Below are 20265 nucleotides of genomic sequence, written 5' to 3'. Positions count from 1 at the left end.
GTGAAGAGATCTAGTTGCATAATTGAACTCATAATCTGAAAGTGGATTTAAAAAGAAAAATTCAAACCCATTACACTTTGCCCTTTAAAAAAAAAAAAACTTGAAATTCCTTACACTGTGATGCTCAGTAGCCCCTGCTTACCCCTGAGGGCTGTGTTTCAAGATTCCCAGCAGATGCCTGAAACCAAGGATGGTACCAAACCCTATGCATACTATGTTTTTTCCTGTACATTATACCTGTGATAAAGTATAACTTATGAATTAGGCATAGTAAGAGATGAACAACAATAATAAAAGAACAATTGTGACAACATACTGTAATAAAAGTTATGTGAGTGTGGTCTCTCTCTGAAGTATTTGTTGCATTCAAAATATCCGTTATACTGTCCTCAACCACAGTGACCATGGAAAGTCAAAACCACGGGAAATAAACCTGAGATAAGGGATGTTATTCCTTATGTGAAACTCATTGCTTTGGTGGTCTTACGGTAGTTCCCTGTTTCTTAAAATTGGCAAATTGCCTACAGGCAGGTTATGTAATACAAAGCTTTTTGCTATGAGATAGATGTGAAAATAAGAGGTGAATGGATACATGTTCTCTAAGAAATTGTAGTATTATCTGGAGACAGTATAGGTCAAGAAAAAAGAAATCATGATGTTTAGGCTGGGAGCAGTGGCTCACACCTGTAATCCCAGCACTTTGGGAGGCCAAGGTGGGTGAATCAGGAGTTGTTCAGGAGTTCGAGACCAGCCTGGCCAATATAGTGAAGCCCCATTTCTACTAAAAATACAAAAATTACCCTGGCATGGTGGCACGTGCCTGTAATCCCAGCTGCTCGGGAGGCTGAGGCTGGAGAATTGCTTAAATCTGGGAGGCAGAGGTTGCAGTGAGTGGAGATCCCACCACTGCACTCCAGCCTGGGTGACAGAGCGAGACTCTGTCTCAAAGAAAACAAGAGAAAAAGAAACCATAATGTTTAGTAAGAAAATCTCATTCGGTCGGCATGGCTTCACAGTTTGGCTGGTGTAGAGGAAGTCGGAAAGTGGGTGGTACTTGGGATGTACTGTTGAACAGTGTTCCTGCTCATACTCTAGTAGACTGATACTGCCTCCAGATAGATACTACGATGCTTTGTATTATATAACCCACCCTGTAAATAATTTCAAGACAAGGAATTATATACATCTAAAGTTTAAATCTGTTTGGTGATTTAAAATTATTCCCTTGTTGGTTGAATTTCACGGAAGTTGGTATGCAGAAGTTGTCTCATTGATTGGAGTAGAGTAGGTAAGGACATTTGGCCCCCTGGCTGGCCCACTCTAGTCACTAAGCATGTATTGGCTCCTTCTTAGCCCAATGTCCCCTAAGAAGTACTTGGGGACAGGAAAGATAGAGACGAGGAGAGCAAAGACTAGGCAAAATGGTGCATCTGTAGGGTCTTTTTTAAGTTTCAACTGTTATTTTAGATTCAGGGGTACACATGCAGGTTTGTTACAAAGGTGTATAGTGTGATGCTGAGGTTTGAAGTATGATTGTACCCATCACCCAGGTAATGAGCATCGTACACATTGGGTAGTTTCTCTTACCTTCTATGGGGTCATTTAAATTGCCTTGTTAAAGTTGAATGTTTGGAATTAGGTACGCTTATTCTCTACCCTTTCTCTTCTTTTCCCCTAGAGGAGGAAGACAATCTGTCTCTGCTGACCGCACTGCTGGAAGAAAATGAGTCAGCCTTGGATTATGATTCAGAAGAAAGTAACTTGTTGACTCAGGAAAATGGTGAGCCCGACACATTTGATGAGCTCTTTGATGCCGACGGTGACGGTGAATCTTACACAGAAGAGGCTGATGATGGAGAAACAGGAAAGGCCAAAGATGAAAAGGAAAATTTGGCCACTCTCTTTGGAGATATGGAGGACTTAACAGATGAAGAAGAAGTTCCTGCATCACAATCAACTGAAAATAGGATCCTCCCTCCTCCTGCCCCCAGTCAAGAGAAAACGAATCAGGAGTTGCAAGGTGTCCTAACTACTTGCCTTCCCCATTTCTTTGTGATCAACTGGATGAAAACTACCAATCTAATAGTTGTTATCAAAATAGCTGCCGAGTCAAGGGTAGAAATAAATGACTTTGTAAAAAGAAAAAAAGAAAGAAAGAAAAGTATACGAGTTGGTAGATGAAATGTTTAAGACCAGCATTTCAGCACAAACTACAGGCTCTATCAGTGTCAGCCAGCTGCGACTGACCCTGTTCGGAATGGCTCTGCCACTTTTCATGTTTCTTATGGAACAGTAGTACTTTAGGATTTATGTGCATGTGGAGCCAGAGATAAGGCTGCAAAGCTGCTACATATTCTATTTGAGCAGACCTTTCCTGCACAGAACCTTTGAGACATGTTCTTTTCGTCATGTTTAAGCTATAATAAAATTCAGTGGTTGGCTGTTTTTTCTAATACAGAAGCCAGCATTTATTATGTTAGTTATGATATCCAATTTATGAAATAAATACAATTCTTTCTCTTTTTTTTTACTTTTTGAGACAGTCTTGCTCTGCCACCCATGCTGGAGTGCAGTGGTGCAATCATGGCTCACTGTAGCCTCGACCTCCCAGGCTCAAGTGATCTTCCTGCCACAGCCTCCCTAGTAGCTGGGACCACAGGCATGCACCACCATGCCCAGCTAAAATTTTTTTTTTTTTTTCATTTTCTATAGATACAGGGTCTCCCTATGTTGCCCATGCTGGTCTCAAACTCCTGGACTCAAGCAGTCCTCCTGCCTCAGCCTCCCAAAATGCTGAGATTGCAGGCATGAACCACCATGCCTGGCCTATAATTATTTTTTAACTCCTAAAAGCTTGTTAACTGTGGATTTGTATCTGATATCTGTTAATAGTACAAATTTATAACTAGTTTGACAATTGGGTCAAACGTCATTTCTTTAAATAAAATAATGTGTTTCTCTAAGGGACCTCTTTGAAGTACAAAAGTTAATCATGAGCTTTGGGTATGTGATTATATTGTGGGCCTCAAGGTGTGGGAGCAGAGAGTGGACAACAAATATTGTCAGCATTTTGTCATGTAGAACACTTTCTCCTGTCTGGTTCTTAAATTAACATATTTTTGTTACTAGAGGAATTAAGGAAGTTGCAAGAGCAAATGAAGTCCTTACAAGAACAGCTAAAAGTTGCCACAATTAAACAGTCAGCAAGCCCAGCCCGTCTGCATAAATCCCCTGGTAAGAAGACTGTCATTCTGGCAATCGTGTGCATTTGTGTTATTAAGAAATTATCACATTACTTCTGCATCCAATTCCTGTTCAGATCGCCCTTTGAACCTCTTTCTGAATGGGTTTTTACTCATTTATTTTACTTTTAATCAAATAGATAAGTCTCCACGGCCGCCTCTTAAGGAGAAGAGAATTCAGGAGTCGCCATGCTTTTCTGAGGAGCTTGATGTCCCTGCACTACCAAGAACCAAGCGGGTGGCCCGGACGCCAAAGTCTTCCCCTCCAGGTGTGGTACTTGAGCCCTCAGTATCTTGGCACTGTTGCATGTGTTCGTGTGTGTGTGTCTGTGTCTTTTGATCTGTCTTATCTCCCCACTGAGAAAGTAAGTTTCTTGGGAATGGAGCCACATGATATATTTTGTGTTCTTCCTCTACATCTCAAAGTGCCTAGAAAATCCTTAGGGCCAAGGCACAAGGTGGGAGGATTGCTTGATCCCAGGAGTCTGAGACCAGCCTGGGCAATATAACAAGAACCTATCTCTACAGTAAATTAAAAAATTAGCCAGGTGTGGTGCTTGCTTGTAGTCTCAGCCACCTGAGAGGCTGAGGTGGGAGGAGCATTTGAGCTCAGAAGGTTGAGGCTGCAGTGAGCTGTCATCACACCACTGCACTACATCCTGTTTGACAGAGTAAAAGCCTGTCTCAAAGAAAATCCCTAGGTACAAAGTAGCTATTTACTAAGTACTTAACAAGATGAATTTTTTTTTTAACTCTATAATCTCATAGTTTTACCCAGATTGTAGTAAGTATAGCCACTGGTTAGGTTCTCATGCTTCAGGCTTGTCAGGTGATTTCCTTAGAAAATGGTCCAGTTTTATTTGAAGCCAGGTTGTGCTAAACCAAAAGGGCTGTTTTTTAGAAAGGATTTCTTTGCCAGGAGTGTAGGATGGTACTCAAATACAATCCTATTTCAGCACACACATGCATATACACAAAACAACAATGAAAAAGATTTCTGCCCTGTGTATTGGTTTTTCTTATATTGCCAGGAGACCTAAGACAAGATGGTCCTAATAGAACATGAGTTAGAGGACACAGCATTTTATTGGCCGCATGTGTTTGGAAAGGCCTCTTTGAATAGCATGGGTCTGTGGCACCCAGTAGAGAACTACTTCTGCCTGAATGTTCATATTCATCTGACAGCAAATTATATATTGAGTATATCCATTCAGGAGTCGCATCCATGCCCTCAGGACCTTTGGCATTACTAAAGTGTTGCATTATGCAATGTCCAAAGTTTGGTTCTGAGGGGTGGGGAATGGGCCTGGCCTGCAGGTTCCAAAGTTCCAGGCTCGCCCTGGCCCTAGTGTGAGAGCAGTGATCCAAAGTCCCTTCAAGGGCAAACAACAATCTTACGAAAGAGTGATATTTTATTAAGGAAAATACCCAAGCATTCTGACCTTCAGGAGAATTAATCAAACACTTCTAAAATATGAAAAGTAACTGCATCAGGGATATTTAATGAAGCAATAGTGAATAGAATACCAGACCCCTAACTCTCCTTGACCCCATAAATAAAATGGAATGGAGTGAAATGAAACAAGAAAGAAGAAAAGGGGAACTAACTTTGGTTTTTTGTTTTCTGGGGTTTTTTGTTTGTTTGTCTTGAGACAGAGTCTCATTCTGTCATCTAGGTTGGAGTGCAGTGGCATGATCTGGGCTCACTGCAACCTCTGCCTCCTGGGTTCAAGGGATTCTCCTGCCTTGACCTCCTGAGTAGCACCCAGCTAATTTTGTATTTTTAATAGAGATGGAGTTTCACTGTGATGGCCAGACTGGTCTTGAACTCTTGACCTGAAGTAATCTGCCCTCTTCAGTCTCCCAAAGTGCTGGGATTACAGATGTGAGCCACCACACCTGGCCTGTATTCTCTTAAAGTAGAATTTGAACTGTACGCAAATCTCCACTAATTACTCATTCTGAAGGAGGTCTTTTCCTCCCTTTGGGAATGTGCCCCAGTGTTCTATATGTGATGAATACTCGGTAAACATTGTTGCATAGAGAAACTGTGCTTTAGAACTGCACTGCCTAGTACACTAGCCACATGTGGATATTTAAGTTTAACTTAGATTAAATTCAGCTAGAAATTCACTTCCTTAAAAGCACTGAGTCACATTTAAGTGATTGATGGCCACATGTGTATTGGACAGCACCAATGTAGAACGTTGCTGTCATCCAAGAAAGTTCTGTTGGCCTATACTGCCAAGACATGGTCTTGTGGGGCTTGCTTTGTTCTCAAGATTTGATTATTGCAGGTGTTGATTTAAAAAAGGAACAATTCAGGCCGTGTGCAGTGCTCACGCCTGTAACCCCAACACTTTGGGAGGCCTAGGCCGGTGGATTGCTTGGACTCAGGAGTTCAAGATTATCCTGGGCAGCATGGGAAAACTTGTCTCTACAAAAAATAGAAAAATAAGCCAGGCATGGTGCATGTCTGTGGTCCCAGCTACTCAGAAATCACTTAAACCCAGGAGATGGAGGTTTCAGTGATCCCAGATCATGCCACTGCACTCCTGCCTGGATGACACAGTGAGTTCCTGTCACCAAATAAAGGAACAAATCTGTAAAAATAAATTTTGTGATTATCAGTGTGGTTGCCTTTTCGTTAATTGTGTTAATTTTCTAGAGCCCAAAAGCTCCTCTTCAAGGATGACAAGTGCACCCTCCCAACCACTCCAAACTATTTCTTGGAACAAACCTACTGGGATAACTAGAGATCACACCATGGGGACCCCAGGAAACTCTGGGGAAACGGCTCAGCCGGTCTGCATGGAAGCCTTCTCCGGCCTGCGGCTCAGGTCAGTAGTAGCTCTACCATCTATTCATTTGTGCCGCTACTGCATGGCTCTTTGTGCCTCTCAGAGTCTTTTAGAAGTAGTGTGTTTATACATCAGGATCCATAAAACACCAGCAGTTCTTGAACTGCGCAAAACACTGCCGTAAGACTAGCAGTAGCCCTGGGTTTGACTAAGTACAGTTGCATATACAATGTTTAAGAAAGACTTTTTCTTATGCATATAATCAACAATGAATATGTATCTATAAAAAGAAATGGACAAATGGTAGTGTATTTAATCAGAAATTGACAGATGGAAACAGTCGACTTTTAAGATTTGTCTCCATCTCTACTGAGGTATATTTAGACTATTTGTAAATACATAGACAGTTCAACCAGGACAATACTTATGTAGTCAAGCAATTACAGGATTGCTTTGGCTCTTCTGGGTCTTTTGTGGTTCTGTATACATTTTAGGATCATTTTTTCTGTTTCTTTTGATTCTTGTAATTGATGTTAAGAAAAATAGCTATACCATTTTTCTTTCCAATACCCTTTTTAAGGTAAATTTATATTCTATGTTAAGATAGTCTGTTAAAATAGGAATATATTCCAAGCTCAATTAAAAGCTGTGTTCAAATCCTGGACTTTTGATTTCATTTTTTATTATCTGTACTCTGTATCACTACTCCATTGCATCTCCCTCACTACATCTGAATAATCCCAGGGCAGCACAGTCATCCTTACCATGAGACTGGATTGCTTTTAGCACAGTCCCTTTGAGGAACCAAGTGAAACCCCTCTAAAACTCCTAAACCTTGCCGATCTAAACATCAGCCAACAAGTAAAGCTCTTAAAGTAAAACTGCCAAGCTCTTAAAGTATTATTAGGCAGAGGAGAACAAGTGTTGCCAGCATACAATAAAAATGTATTATAAGGCTGGGTGTGGTAGCACAAACCTGTAATCCCAACTTTGGGAGGTTGAGGCAGGAGGATTACTTGAAGTCAGGAGCTCAAGACCAGTCAGGGCAACATAGTGAGACCTCATCTCTACAAAAAGTAAATTAGCTGGATGCAGGGGCATGCACCTATAGTCCTAGCTATTTGAGGGGCTGAGGCAGGAAGATCCCTTGAGCCCAGGAGTTCAAGACTGCAGTGAGCTATGATCGTACCACTGCACACCAGCCTGAGCAACAGAGCAAGACCCTGTTTCTACAAACGAAAAAGAATTGTATTGTAAAGACTTGGTATTCTCCAGAACTGAAGAATGTATATCTTAATTGCATCTGAGACAGTCTGAGAAATAGAACACAGCAGTAGAAGCTGTGGTTCTCACTGAGGGGCTGCAGGGTTCCTTCTCAAGGTCGAGAATTAGCCCTCCTGAGATACTGTTGCCTGCCTCCAGCCATGGCCCATGTGAAGCTCCCTGCTGGTAATGAACAGTGTAGCTGCTGGGGGGCATTTATTGCACATGTGAATCAAAATTGAGGTAGAAGAGGCTTAAACTACTCAGCAAAAGCTTCTAAGTGGCTTTTAAATTTAAGGGATTACAGAATTGTTTGAGTCTTTTTGTAATTGTTATACGTGAACCTCAGGCCCCGACATGGGTTGAATATTCCTTATCCAAAATGCTTGGGGCCAGAACTGTTTTGGATTTTGGATTCTGGAATATTCACATTATATAGACTTGCTGGTTAAGCATCCCAAATCTGAAAATCCAAAATCCGAAATGTTACAGTAAGTATTTCCTTTGAGTGTCATCTTTGTGGTCAGAAAGTTTTAGATTTTGGAGCTTTTTTTGGTAGTAATCTATTAACTTGTTGTTAAGGAAAAAACCCTGGGCTGTATGGAAGAACTTTTCCCTTTTCCCTAGCAGCGCATGGTGGCTCACACCTGTAATCCCAGCACTTTGGGAGGCTGAGCGGGGGCAGATTGCTTGAGCTCAGAAGTTTGAGACCAGCCTGGGTAATAGGACAAAACCTCATTACTAAAGAAACGGAGATTGTGGTGACATGCACCTATAGTTCCAGCTGCTTGGGAGGCTGAGTGGGGGGGTTAAGCCTTCAGTGAGCTGAGATTGTGCCACTGCACTCCATCCTGGGCCACAGAGCAGTACCCTATCTCAAAAAAAAAGAAAAAAGTTTCCTCAAAACTGGGAAGGATCCAAAAGCCAAAGAGTGACTCGGACTTAGATGTAAGGCACTCCTGGATGGCAGCAAGACTGTTTGGGAGATCCGCCCGCTTGTCCATTTTTGCTTTGGTTACCTTGCTTTTCAGTTATTTCTCTACAAATCTTTGCCCAGACCAATGTCCTAGAGAGTTTCCCCAGTGTTTTCTTTTAGTGATCTCATAGTTTCAGGTCTTAGATTTAAGTCTTTAATCTTTTTTTTTTTTGAGACAGTCTTGCTCTGTCGCCCTGGCTGGTGTACAGTGTTGTGATCGAAGCTCACTACCACCTCTGCCTCACGGTTGAAGTGATTCTAATGCCTCAGCCTCCTGAGTAGCTGGGACTACAAGCACATGTCACCACTCCCAGCTATTTCTTTTTTAGTAGAAACCGCCATGTTGGCCAGGCTAGCCTCGAACTCCTGACCTCAGGTGATCCAGCTGCCTCGGCTTCCCAAAGTGCTGGGATTGCAGGTGTGAGCCACCATGCCTGGGCTCTTGAATCCATTTTGATGTTATTTTTGTATATGGCCAGAGATACAGGTGTAGTTTCATTCTTCTGCATATGGATATCCAGTTTTCCCAGCACCATTTGTTGAAGAGACTGTCCTTTCTGCAATGTATGTTCTTTGTGCCTTTGTTGAAAGTGAGTTCATTCCAGATTTATGGATTCCTTTCTGAGTTCTCTTTTCTGTTCTGTTGATCTGTGTTTCTGTTTTTATGCCAGTACCATGCGGTTTTGGTTACTATAGCTTTAGTATAATTTGAAATCAGGTAATATGATTCCTCCAGTTTTTTTCTTTTTGCTCAAGATTGCTTTGGCTATTTTGGGTCTTTTGTGTTTCCATATACGTTTAAGGATTGTTTTTTTCTGTTTCTGTGAAGATTATCGTTGGTACCTTGATGCGGATTGCATTAACTCTCTAGATTGCGTTGGATAGTATGGACATTTTAACAACATGGATTCTTCCAATCCATCAACATGGGCTATTTTTCCATTTTTGGTATCCTCTTTAATTTCTTGCATCAGTGTTTTTTAGTTTTTATTGTAGAGATCTTTCACTTCTTTGGTTAAGTGTATTACTAGGTATTTTATTTGTAGCAGTTGTAAATGGGATTACTTTCTTGATTTTCAGATTGTTGTTGTCATATAGAAATGCTACTGATTTTTGTATATTGATTTTTGTATCCTGCAACTTTACGGAATTGTTTTTATCAGTGCTGATAGTTTTTTGGTGGAGTCTTTAGGTTTTTCCAAATATAAGATCATATCATCTGCAAACAAGGATACATTTGACTTCTTTTCCAATTTGGATGCCCTTTATCTCTTTCTCATCCGATTGCTCTAGCTAGGACTCCCCTAAGCTGTTTGCCTGCTGTGTATGCATGACGAAACTCTTTTCTTGGTGTGTTCCCAGATATGCTCCAGGATGGTTGGGTTCTCAGGGACACCTGCTCCTTGGCTGGGCACTGTGGCCTTAGCTCACTACCTGGCCTTCACGGTGCAAGCAACTGACATACACCCTTAAGTAACTTGGGGCGGATGGAGGGGACCTATCACGCTACACTCACAGAAATCAGACAAAGGAAAGAATTTCGCCAGTGAAGTCAGTGTTTTGCCTTCTGACTTAAAACAATGGAGAAATATTCTTCATTGTTCAGACTTAGCTCTGGGACTTTCTGTTCCAGAAGACTTATGAAATAGTGAAGAAGCATGTTTTGCTTTGAGTGTTATCTCTCGTCTGCAAATATATAATGCGATCAAAGATGAAACAAGTGTTAATAATCCTAATAGTTTTTTGGCCAGTCATTAGGAACAAGAATATACTCATTGAAGCTACATATGGAAGCCTTTATTGCATGTCAAAATGTTGACTTTAAGAAAATTCAATTAGAGTAATAGAACTTGTGAAATTCTTGCATAATTGAAATTTAAATGTCTTATTTATGAATATCAATTCATGGTTTTGTAAAAGTAAAAAAGGATTGTATTCAGGATATTAAAATTTGCATAATTTAAGAGCTTAAAGGATTTGTGATCTTTCTTGTATTCTATGTAAGCCCTAGATCTATAACCAAAGAAAGGCAAACCTAGCTTTAGAAATTACCTTACAGGCCGGGTGCGGTGGCTCATGCCTATAATCCCCACACTTCGGAAGGCTGAGGCAAGTGGATTGCTTTAAGGCCAGGAGTTAGAGACCAGCCAATACAAAAATTAGCCAGGCGTGCTGGCACGTGCCTGTAGTCCCAGCTACTCAGGAGGCTAAGGCAGGAGAATCACTTGAACCTGGGAGGTGGAAGCTGCAGTGAGCCAAGATTGCACCACTGCACTCCAGCCTAGGCAACAGAGTGAGACTCCGTCTCCAAAAAAAAAAAGAAAATCTTATTTGTATGTATTTGCTGTAAAAATGGATCTATATAACTAAGCTTCCTGAGAACAGGTACTGTAGAGGTTTCTGCCCATCGCACTCCCTCACCACCTGCTAAGGTGCCAGGTAATTTTTTATTAGAATCACAATTACTAATCGCTGGTTTCTTAACCCAGGCGGCCTCGAGTATCCTCCACAGAAATGAACAAGAAAATGACCGGCCGAAAACTGATCAGATTGTCTCAGATCAAGGAAAAGATGGCAAGAGAGAAGCTGGAAGAAATAGACTGGGTGACATTTGGGGTTATACTGAAAAAGATTACGCCACAGAGTGTGAACAGTGTAAGCCATTGTGTTGGTTTCTTAGCAGTTTTACTACAAACTAACAGTGGGAATTCGAATTTGCTAACTGGAACCTGTTGGTGTTTCATTTAGAAATAAGTATAGTGAGTTCCAGAATTGCTACACATCACTGAGTTGGTGTCCACCGGGTGTATGCAAAGGATGCCCTACTTAAATAAGACCTGGTGGTACGCATTTCTTGGGCTTCCCATTGTCCAAATTATTCTTACTGCATTTCACTTGTCATTGTTTTTGGGGACACATGTGGTTGTCCCTGTGACACTGTAATCTCTCCCATGGAGGAGAGAGGCAGATGACACACAGGCTGAGCTCACAGATTCTTTGGAGGTCCCTTTAGATGTCAGACGTCAACCACAGAAGTACTAAAATTGCTGGCCTGTGTTAGTGCCATGTGATATGTGTAATTTGATGGTTATTACCAAAGATCTATCAGGTTTCAAAATCACTTTTGACTGCGTCTAAATAGGAAAGTTATTTTGTAACCTGGCAAATCAGATTGCCTGGCTTCTAAGCCTTGTGCCCTTAACTAATGATGTTACCTTAGTTTGGCCCTTAATCTTTCTTTACTGGCTTCCATTTCTTTTTCTATAAAGTGAAGGAACTGGCTTTGATTACATCGAAAATCTCTCCTATCTCTAAAATACTATGACTGATCATGCTCAATAATGGTTTTATTCTCTAATATAGATCTTGCCCAACCTTAGGTTTTTCGTGTGATCCAACATGGAGTTGAGTTTTCAGAGTAGCTGATCCTAAGCCATTATCCTCAGCAAACTAACAGAGGAACAGACCGCATGTCTCACTTATAAGCGGGAGCTGGACGTTGAGATCGCATGAACACAGGGAGGGGAACAACACACACTGGGGCCTGTTGGGAGAGGATAGGGGGAGGGAGAGCCTGAGGGAAAAGAGCTAATGGATGCTGGGCTTAATACCTAGGTGATGGGTTGATAGGTGCAGTGAACCACCATGGCACACGTTTACCTATGCAACAAACCTGCACATCCTGCTCATGTTGAGGTAAATGTAGACAGGTCTGATTTTCCTTTGATTAAATTCTTAATATAAGTGGCTGTAATGACATGAAAATAATAGGCACGAGAATTTATCTGAACTCTTCCAAGACAGGCATTGCACAAATCCACGGAAGAGGGACTGCCACACTTAGAGTCCAGGCAGTAGATTCCGTACCATAACCCATAACCATACCCAGCCTGGGATGCCTCTGTGAGACAGGGCAAGTCGAGATTATTCAAATTATTCTGTTTTTAAAAACATCTGTAAAAGTAGAGGTTGTTCCTGTTATAATTGGTCAGCATTTTCAGCTGTATTTCTTCAGATACTTAATAATACTTCTGAAATGTTAAGGTTAAACTCAGCCAATTTTCTTGAAATGATGCTTTTGTTTTTCTTGTAAGCTAAGCAAAATATAATAGGCTAGAGTGGAAACTTCTTTATTCATATTAATAATATACTTAGGCCAGGCTTGGTGGCTCACACCTATAATCCCAACACTGAGAGGATAGGGTGGGAACATCACTTGAGCCCAGGAGTTCATGACCAACCTGGGAAACATAGTGAGACCTCATCTCTATGAAATGAAAATAAATCATAAAATTAGCTGGGGCTGGTAGCATGTGCCTATAGTTCCAGCTGCTTGGGAGGCTGAGGATGGAGGATCCTCTGAGCCTAGGAGTTGGATTGAGCAACGGGACATGATTGTACCACTGGACTCCAGCCTGGGTGACAGAGCAAGACCTTGTCTCTACAAATAATCATCATAATTAATCAATGATATAGAATGGATTTATTCAATTTACCTAATACTGATTCATATCGGTAAGTTATTAAATGGTAGTGTGTATTATACCTGCCACTTGTCCTTTTAATGACATGTGTGTGTATCTCTGTGTCATTAGAAAGGCAGTGCTATCCCACTCCCTCTGCTTAGACCAGAGGTAATTAGAGACTCTGCTAACACGTTTGCCACTGGCTTGCTTTATTTCACCTTCATCTCTTAAATGAGAAGGGTAATATAATGCCAAAGGCTAGGTTAATTTATAGTTATCACACATGCTGACAATACATATTCGACTAACAAAATGCTTGGATTTTATGGATTAAATGCATATATTTTTCCATAGGAAAACTCTTGACCCATAAATGAAGACAGCATAACCTACAGTTCAAAAATTGTTAAAAGTAAGAATAACTATTTGTTCCAGGGAAAAACCTTCAGCATTTGGAAACTCAATGATCTTCGTGACCTCACACAATGCGTGTCTGTGTTCTTATTTGGAGAAGTTCACAAAGCACTCTGGAAGACAGAGCAGGGGACTGTAGTAGGGATCCTCAATGCCAACCCCATGAAGCCCAAGGATGGTTCAGAGGAGGTAAGAGCCTGTTTCTGGGATTAGATTGATGATTGTCTCTACAAGTTAGCTGAGTTTTATCAAAGATATTTGAGGCTGTGCATGGTGGCTCTTACCTGTAAGCCTAACACTTTGGGAGGCCAAAGTGGGAGGATCACTTGATCCCAGGAGTTCAAGACCAGCCTGGCCACCACAGTGAGACCCTCAACCTCTACAAAAAAATTTAAAAATTGGCCAGGAGTGGGGGCGCACAACTGTAGTTCCAGCTACTCAGGAGGCTGTGGTAGGAGGATCACCTGAGCCCATGAGGTTGAGGCTGTAGTGAGCCGTGATTGTGCCACTGCACTCCAACCTAGGCATAAAAGGAGATGCCATCTCAAAAAAAAAAAAAAAAGAAAAGAAAAAAATCTGTATTAGTCTACCTCCAGAAAATAAATCATGCTTTTATGTGATTGTGTCTCGTGAATCTGGCTTTTTGTTCCTTCATTACCCATCAGTATTCTGAATTTCCACCTGTTTAAAGCGTTTTGTAACAACTACTTTTGTCTTTTCAAGTTAGTTACAAAGTTCCTGGAGTTCTTTGAACTATTGTGCTCAGGTTTCCTTAGATTTGATACTTTTTCTTGAGAGTGAGTCTTGCTTTGTCACTCAGGCTGGAGTACAGTGACTTGATCTTGACTCACTGCAACCTGCATCTTCTGGGCTCAAGTGATACTTCCACCTCTGTTTCCTGGGTAGCTAGCTATAAATATAGGTGTGTGTCACCATGTTCAGCTAATTTTTGTGGGTTTTTTTTTTGAGACAGAGTTTCACTCTTGTTGCCCAGACTGAAGTACAATGGCGTGATCTCGGCTCACTGCAACCTCCGCCTCCCAGGCTCAAGCAATTCTCCTGCCTCAACCTCCCAAGTAGTTGGGATTACAGGCATGCGCTACCATGCCTGACTAATTTTTTTGTGTTTTTAGTAGAGATGAGGCTTCACCATGTTGGCCAGGCCGGTTTCGAACTCCTGACCTCAGGTGATCTGTCTGCCTGGGCCTCCCAGAGTGCTGGGATTACAGGCGTGAGCCACCTCGCCTGGCCTGTTTTGTGTTTTTGTTTTGTTTTGTTTTTTTAACAAAAAACAGGGTTTTACTACATTGCCCAGGCTTGTCTCAAACCCCTGGGCTTGGGTGATCTACCCACCTCAGCCTCCCAAAGTGCTGGGATTACAAGTGTGGGCCACCGTGCCCAGCCAGATTCCTTATATAAATTTTTATGGTGGCATCAAGAAAGCAGCGTGTTATAGTTGAGGGAATTTGGCTCCATTGACTATGACAGCCATAGCTGCAGTTTAAAATCCAAGTAAATTTTCATCTTCTCGGACAACAATACAGTTTTGGCCACTACCCACCGCTTCTCTAGGGAATCGCAAATCTAGACACAGTGTGAATAGCAATGGGCAGTTTCTCTACTCTGACCCAGCACGTAATTTTACTCTATTGTAGTCAGATTATTATTTTCAAGAGAAGTGAAGAAAAAGTTATCTCATTCCTTGCTTTCTTCCTCTATTGGTTAGGAGGGTGTTCGGCTGCTAGTAACAAACTTAAGTGCAGTTTCTTTTCGACAATAAACAGTGGGGGCTTATTTTTCTTATATGTATTTTTTAAAAATCCAGATTTAGGCACTATGGTGATTTAAGAGCAACATCTCTGTGAGTATCAGCCTTTCGCTCCTGGTCACGAGGTGCCTTTGAAACTCAAGCCATCGCTGTGAAGTGGCATACCGTGGAAGGGTACCAGTTTCTTGGAGGGGAACACCATGCACTGTTTACAATCCCATGGGAGGGCTCTGAACACCTTGCCAATTTCTACTATTTCTAGAGCTGGTAGGTTCCCAGGTCTGGCCGAAAGCTTTGTACAAACCCAGCTGCCAGTGGTTCAGCACAAACCAAGCTACCTGCAGTTTTGCACAAACCCACCTGTGGGAGCATGTGTCCAGGAGATAAAACACTTACACAAGTTGGGCGAAGCACCTTAGGCAGCGAGAGTCCACAGAAGCCTAGGATCTAGGTTGAGCCAGTCCACCAAGGCTCGGGAAAGGCACTCCAGGCAAGTGGAGTCCTGTCTGCTCATGCCTCTCTTCACCCTGCAGCAGAGGGATTATGAAAGCACCCTGATCCGGATTTTATAATCTGGAGGCTACTTGGCTCATTGAGCTCAAGTGTTGTAGATTTTGTCCTAGGAGGGGTGAGGATAAAGCCCAGGCTATTCAGGACAGTACCTCTTGGTACAATCGGTTCAAGAAGAAAATTGTAAACAAGAAGGCAGAGAGCTGAGTTCACCAAGGCCCTTCAGGGACTTGTCTCCCTAGAGTCATCTCCATTCAAGTCAAGAAGTGAGGAGGAAGGGGGAGCCAGCCTCCTAACTCATTTTGTCAGGAAAGCAAAAGCTTCCCTGCCAACTCCTGTTTACATCTGATCATCTAGAACTTATAACCATTGCTCGCTCTAAGGAGCGCTGGGAAAACAGGGAACAGGATTTATTACCTGAGGCTGAGAACTCGGCCAGCCCAGATAAAATCAGGATTCCAGTCGCAAAGATGAAGGAATGGATGGAAAATAGGAAGAGAATTGAAGGTGCCTTCTGCACCCCTGTTCTTAAAACAGTTGTAGAGCACTGGTTTCACATTCCTTTACACCAGTAAAACCTCTCTCCTTTTTGAGATGGCCTCACTCTCTTGCCCAGGCCGGAGTGCAATCACAGCTCACTGCAGCCTAGACTTCCCAGGCTCTAGTGATCCTCCCACTTCAGCCCCGCAAGTGGCTGGAACTACAGGCACACACCACCACGCCTAGCTAATTTTTGTACTTTTTGTAGAGATAGGGTTTTAGCCACATTGCCTAGGCTGGCCTCAAGAGATCCACCCACCTCGGCCTCCCAGAGTACTAGGTTATAGGCGTGAGCCACTGCACCTGGCAATAACCTTAAATCAGCACCAACCATTCTTTTCTCTATTCCTGCTAATAAACGGCCATAATTTTGTCTGCCTTTAACTCCTGCCCCACCTCTTTCTTCCAGGTGTGTTTATCTATCGATCATCCTCAAAAGGTCTTAATTATGGGTGAAGCTCTCGACCTGGGAACCTGTAAAGCCAGGAAGAAGAACGGAGAGCCGTGCACGCAGACTGTGAATTTGGTTGGTTTTAGCTTTGTTAGGATGGTTTCTGCTAAAGAATGGTTAGGAATAAACTGTGGGTACTTTAGCTGTGATAACCAGTTTGGAACTGAGTTTCCTACTTAAAGGAAGTGTCAAAATGAGAACATTTAATGTGTGGGTAATAATCCCCCGTTTAAAAAAGTGAGGGCAGGGGAAGGTGGGGAGATTTAACCTCTTAGGAAAGTGATCTTTTTTTTTTTTTTTTTGAGATGGAGTTTCATTTTTGTTGCCCAGGCTGGTGTGCAGTGCCATCTCAGCTCACTACAACTTCCACCTCCCGGATTCAAGAGATTCCCCTGTCTCAGCCTCCCAATAGCTAGGATTACAGGCGCATGCCACCGCACCCGGCTAATTTTTGTATTTTTAGTAGAGAGGGGTTTCATCATATTGGTCAGGCTGGTCTGGAACTCCTGACCTCAGGTAATCCGCCTGCCTTGGCCTCTCAAAGTGTTGGGATTACAGACATGAGCCGCTACACCTGATGGAAAGTGATCTTTTATCTGACGAAGAGATTTAAGACAGAATTTTTGTTTGCCTTCAATTCTTGTAGTTCCACAGAGCAAACATGATGAAATACAATGAAAATTGTATTTTAGCCTGTATTTTAACTCAATCATACCTTTTCTTAGGACTTTTTAAAGAATAGTAGCTTCATTTAGGTATAATTTACATACCATTCAATTCACCAAAACAATTCAGGCCAGGTGCAGTGGCTCATACTTGTAATCCCAGCACTTTGAGAGGCCAAGGCAGGTGGATTACCTGAGGTCAGGAGTTCCAGACCAGACTGACCAATATGATGAAACCCCATCTCTACTAAAAATACAAAAATTAGCTGGGCATGGTGGGGGGGTGCCTGTAGTCCCAACTACTTGGGAGGCTGAAGCAAGAGAATCACTTGAAACCAGGAGATAGAGGTTTCAGTGAGCTGAAATCACACTATTACACTCCAGCCTGGGTGACAGAGTGAGATTATCTCAAAAAATAATAAATAAATAAATAATTCAGTAATTTCTAGTACATTCACAGAGTTTTGCAACCATCACCACTATGTAATTTCAGAACCCTTTCATTACCCCAGAAAAAAACCCAATACCCACTAGCAGTTATTCCGAGTCTCCTCTCCCCCAGTCCCTGGTATGTGCTAACCTACTTTCTGTCTCTATGGATTTGCCTTTTCTAGACATTTTATATAATGGAATCATAATATGTGACCTTTTCTGTCTGGCTTCTTTTACTTAACATAATGTTTCTCACGACTGATCCATGCTGTAGCATTTACAACAGTTTATTCCTTTTTGTGCGTAAATAATATTCCATTGTATGGATATACCACGTTGTTTATTCTTTCATCAGTTGATAGATGATTGGGTTGTTGCCACATTTAGCTATTATGAATAATGCTGCTAAAACACACATCCCAGTTTTTATGGGGATGTATGTGCTCCACTCTCTTGGGCATATACCTGGGAGTGGGATTGCTGGGGCAATATGGTAATCCATCTCGATTTTTGAGGAACTGCCAGACTGGTTTCCCAAGTGGCCTCGCCGTTTTACATCACACCAATAATGTATGAACTTTCCGGTTTCTCCCTGTCCTTGTTGGCACCTGTCACTGTATTTATTTTTTGTTGTAGCCCTTGTAGTAGGTGTGAAGAGGTACTTCTTAGAGTTCTTTGAAAGGATTAGATCACAGTTTTGGTTTCATCTATTTTTAGTTTCCTTATTCCTTCCTGTTAGATGAATTCGTGGGCAGGAAGTAATAAGGTGGGAGGCAGTCGGAAAACGAGGTTTCAGAGTGAAGTACCCAACAGATCTCCCTGTGAGAAACAGATCCTTAACAATCCATTGCCTGGCCAGGCACAGTGGCTCACGCAAGTAATCACGACACTTTGGGTGGCCGAAATGGGCAGATCACTTGAGGCCAGAAGTTTGAGACCGTAAAACCCCGTCTCTGCTAAAAATAGAAAAGTTAGCCGGGCGCGGTGGTACGTGCCTGTAATCCCAGCTACTTGGGAGGCTGAGGCAGGAGAATCACTTGAACCCAGGAGGCAGAGGTTGCAGTGAGCCAAGATCACACCACTGCACTCCAGCCTGGGTGACAGAGGGAGACTATCTCTAAAAAAAAGGAAATTCCATTGACACCATAACTACTGTTCACCCAATAGAACAATACTGCACCATCTCTCTTTGTTTCTTTCACTGAAAGGATAGCACCTGTCCAAGGATCAACTAGAGAAACAGCTAGAAAAACCTCACTGGGAACTGATTTTGTTTTTAAATTATTTTTATTGAGGCAAAATTCACAATATACAGTTAACCATTTTTAAATATTTATTATTCAGTGATACTTGGTTGTGTAACCACCAGCTCCCTAGTTTCAAGATTCCATCACCCTGTAAAAACACTGGCCCCATTAAGTCATCACTCCCATCCCCCACTCCCTCCGTCTCTTGGTGTCTTCTCGTCTGCTTTCTGTCTCTATGGATTTGTCTCTTCTGTAAAAGGACTTACACAACGTGGGACCTTGTGAGTCTGACTTCTTTCACCTTCCTTGTTTTCAAGGTTCATCCTAGAAGCTGGTTTCATTTCCTTTGTAGAAAGAGGGCAAGGGGAATTTCACCAGAACAGTACTTTCAGGGGACTCAAAGGGAAGACCTTCTTCCCCTCGGGGACTGAGCAGCCCATCCACGTTGGGAACGGTCTTGGAGGTCAGCAAGGAGGACTCTGCCTGAGTCATGTTTCGGGAAGCCAGAAGGAACTGTGTCTGCTCATTGCTGTTTCCTGGCCTGTCATCCTCATCTGATGCCACTGCTCTGCCTTTTGCAGCATGACTGTGAGTACTGTCAGTACCACGTCCAAGCTCAGTACAAGAAGCTCAGTGCAAAGCGTGCCGATTTGCAGTCCACCTTCTCTGGAGGACGAATTCCAAAGAAGTTTGCCCGCAGGGGCGCCAGCCTCAAAGAACGTCTGTGCCAAGATGGCTTTTACTATGGAGGGGTTTCTTCTGCCTCGTATGCAGCTTCAATGTAAGACATTCTCGGGGCTTATTTTGGGGCAAGGATTTTGCTTATCAAAGACTAACCCTACTGCTTGTACCTTCTTGTAACCATCATAGGATACTTGTACAGGTTTCATCTTTCATAACTCACTGCCCGAAACAAGTTAGTTAAGGACCTCTTTTATTCCCAGGCAGAGAGAAAAGCATTCGAGAGAGAGAGAGATTGACTTATGTTGTGCTGGGCTTTAAGAGAGCCCACTCTTCCTCTTCGACTTCTTTTGGTTTTGGGGGGTTTTTCTTTTTTGAGGTGGAGTCTCACTCTGTCGCCCAGGCTGGAGTGCAGTGGTGCAGTCTCAGCTCACTGCAACCTTCACCTGGGTTCAGGTGATTCTTCTGCCTCAGCCTCCTGAGTAGCTGGGACTATAGGTGTGTGCCACCACACCCAACTAATTTTTGCATTTTTAGTACAGACAAGGTTTCACCATGTTGGCCAGGCTGGTCTCAAACTCCTGACCTGAAGTGATCCACCTTCCTCGGCCTCCCAAAGTACTGGGATTACAGGCGTGAGCCACCACGCCTGGGCCCTCTTTGACTTCTAATGTGAATAGTGCAACTTTGTCAGGACTTTTAAAAATGTGTTAATCACGTTGTTAACACCCTTCTGATTATTTCTCCTACAACTATTTATTGCAGGAGGGTGAGGCTCCAGACCTCATGGAACCCGCATTTCATTCAGT

General features: G+C 42.5%; 1 protein-coding gene across 3 annotated transcripts in view; it reads left to right on the top strand.

The window, feature by feature from the left end:
- MCM10 (minichromosome maintenance 10 replication initiation factor) overlaps positions 1 to 20265 on the top strand; it is a 40514-nt gene that overhangs the window by 4034 nt on the left and 16215 nt on the right. For 2 of the 3 annotated variants that reach the window (XM_012456005.3, XM_064368427.1), the window contains 8 exons: positions 1679 to 2020; positions 3130 to 3234; positions 3380 to 3511; positions 5911 to 6082; positions 10772 to 10937; positions 13184 to 13351; positions 16390 to 16506; positions 19357 to 19556. In XM_012456005.3, coding sequence (XP_012311428.2) covers positions 1679 to 2020; positions 3130 to 3234; positions 3380 to 3511; positions 5911 to 6082; positions 10772 to 10937; positions 13184 to 13351; positions 16390 to 16506; positions 19357 to 19556 — 1402 coding nt within the window. The remainder of the gene's footprint in view (positions 1 to 1678; positions 2021 to 3129; positions 3235 to 3379; positions 3512 to 5910; positions 6083 to 10771; positions 10938 to 13183; positions 13352 to 16389; positions 16507 to 19356; positions 19557 to 20265) is intronic. The other variant, XM_012456006.3, reaches the window with a different exon arrangement.

Source organism: Aotus nancymaae, unplaced genomic scaffold (genome assembly GCF_030222135.1).
Source record: "Aotus nancymaae isolate 86718 unplaced genomic scaffold, 86718_ANA_hifiasm-v0.15.2.pri h1tg000077l, whole genome shotgun sequence".
Lineage (NCBI taxonomy): Eukaryota > Metazoa > Chordata > Mammalia > Primates > Aotidae > Aotus > Aotus nancymaae.
This window is presented reverse-complemented; position numbering and strand designations above follow the sequence as displayed.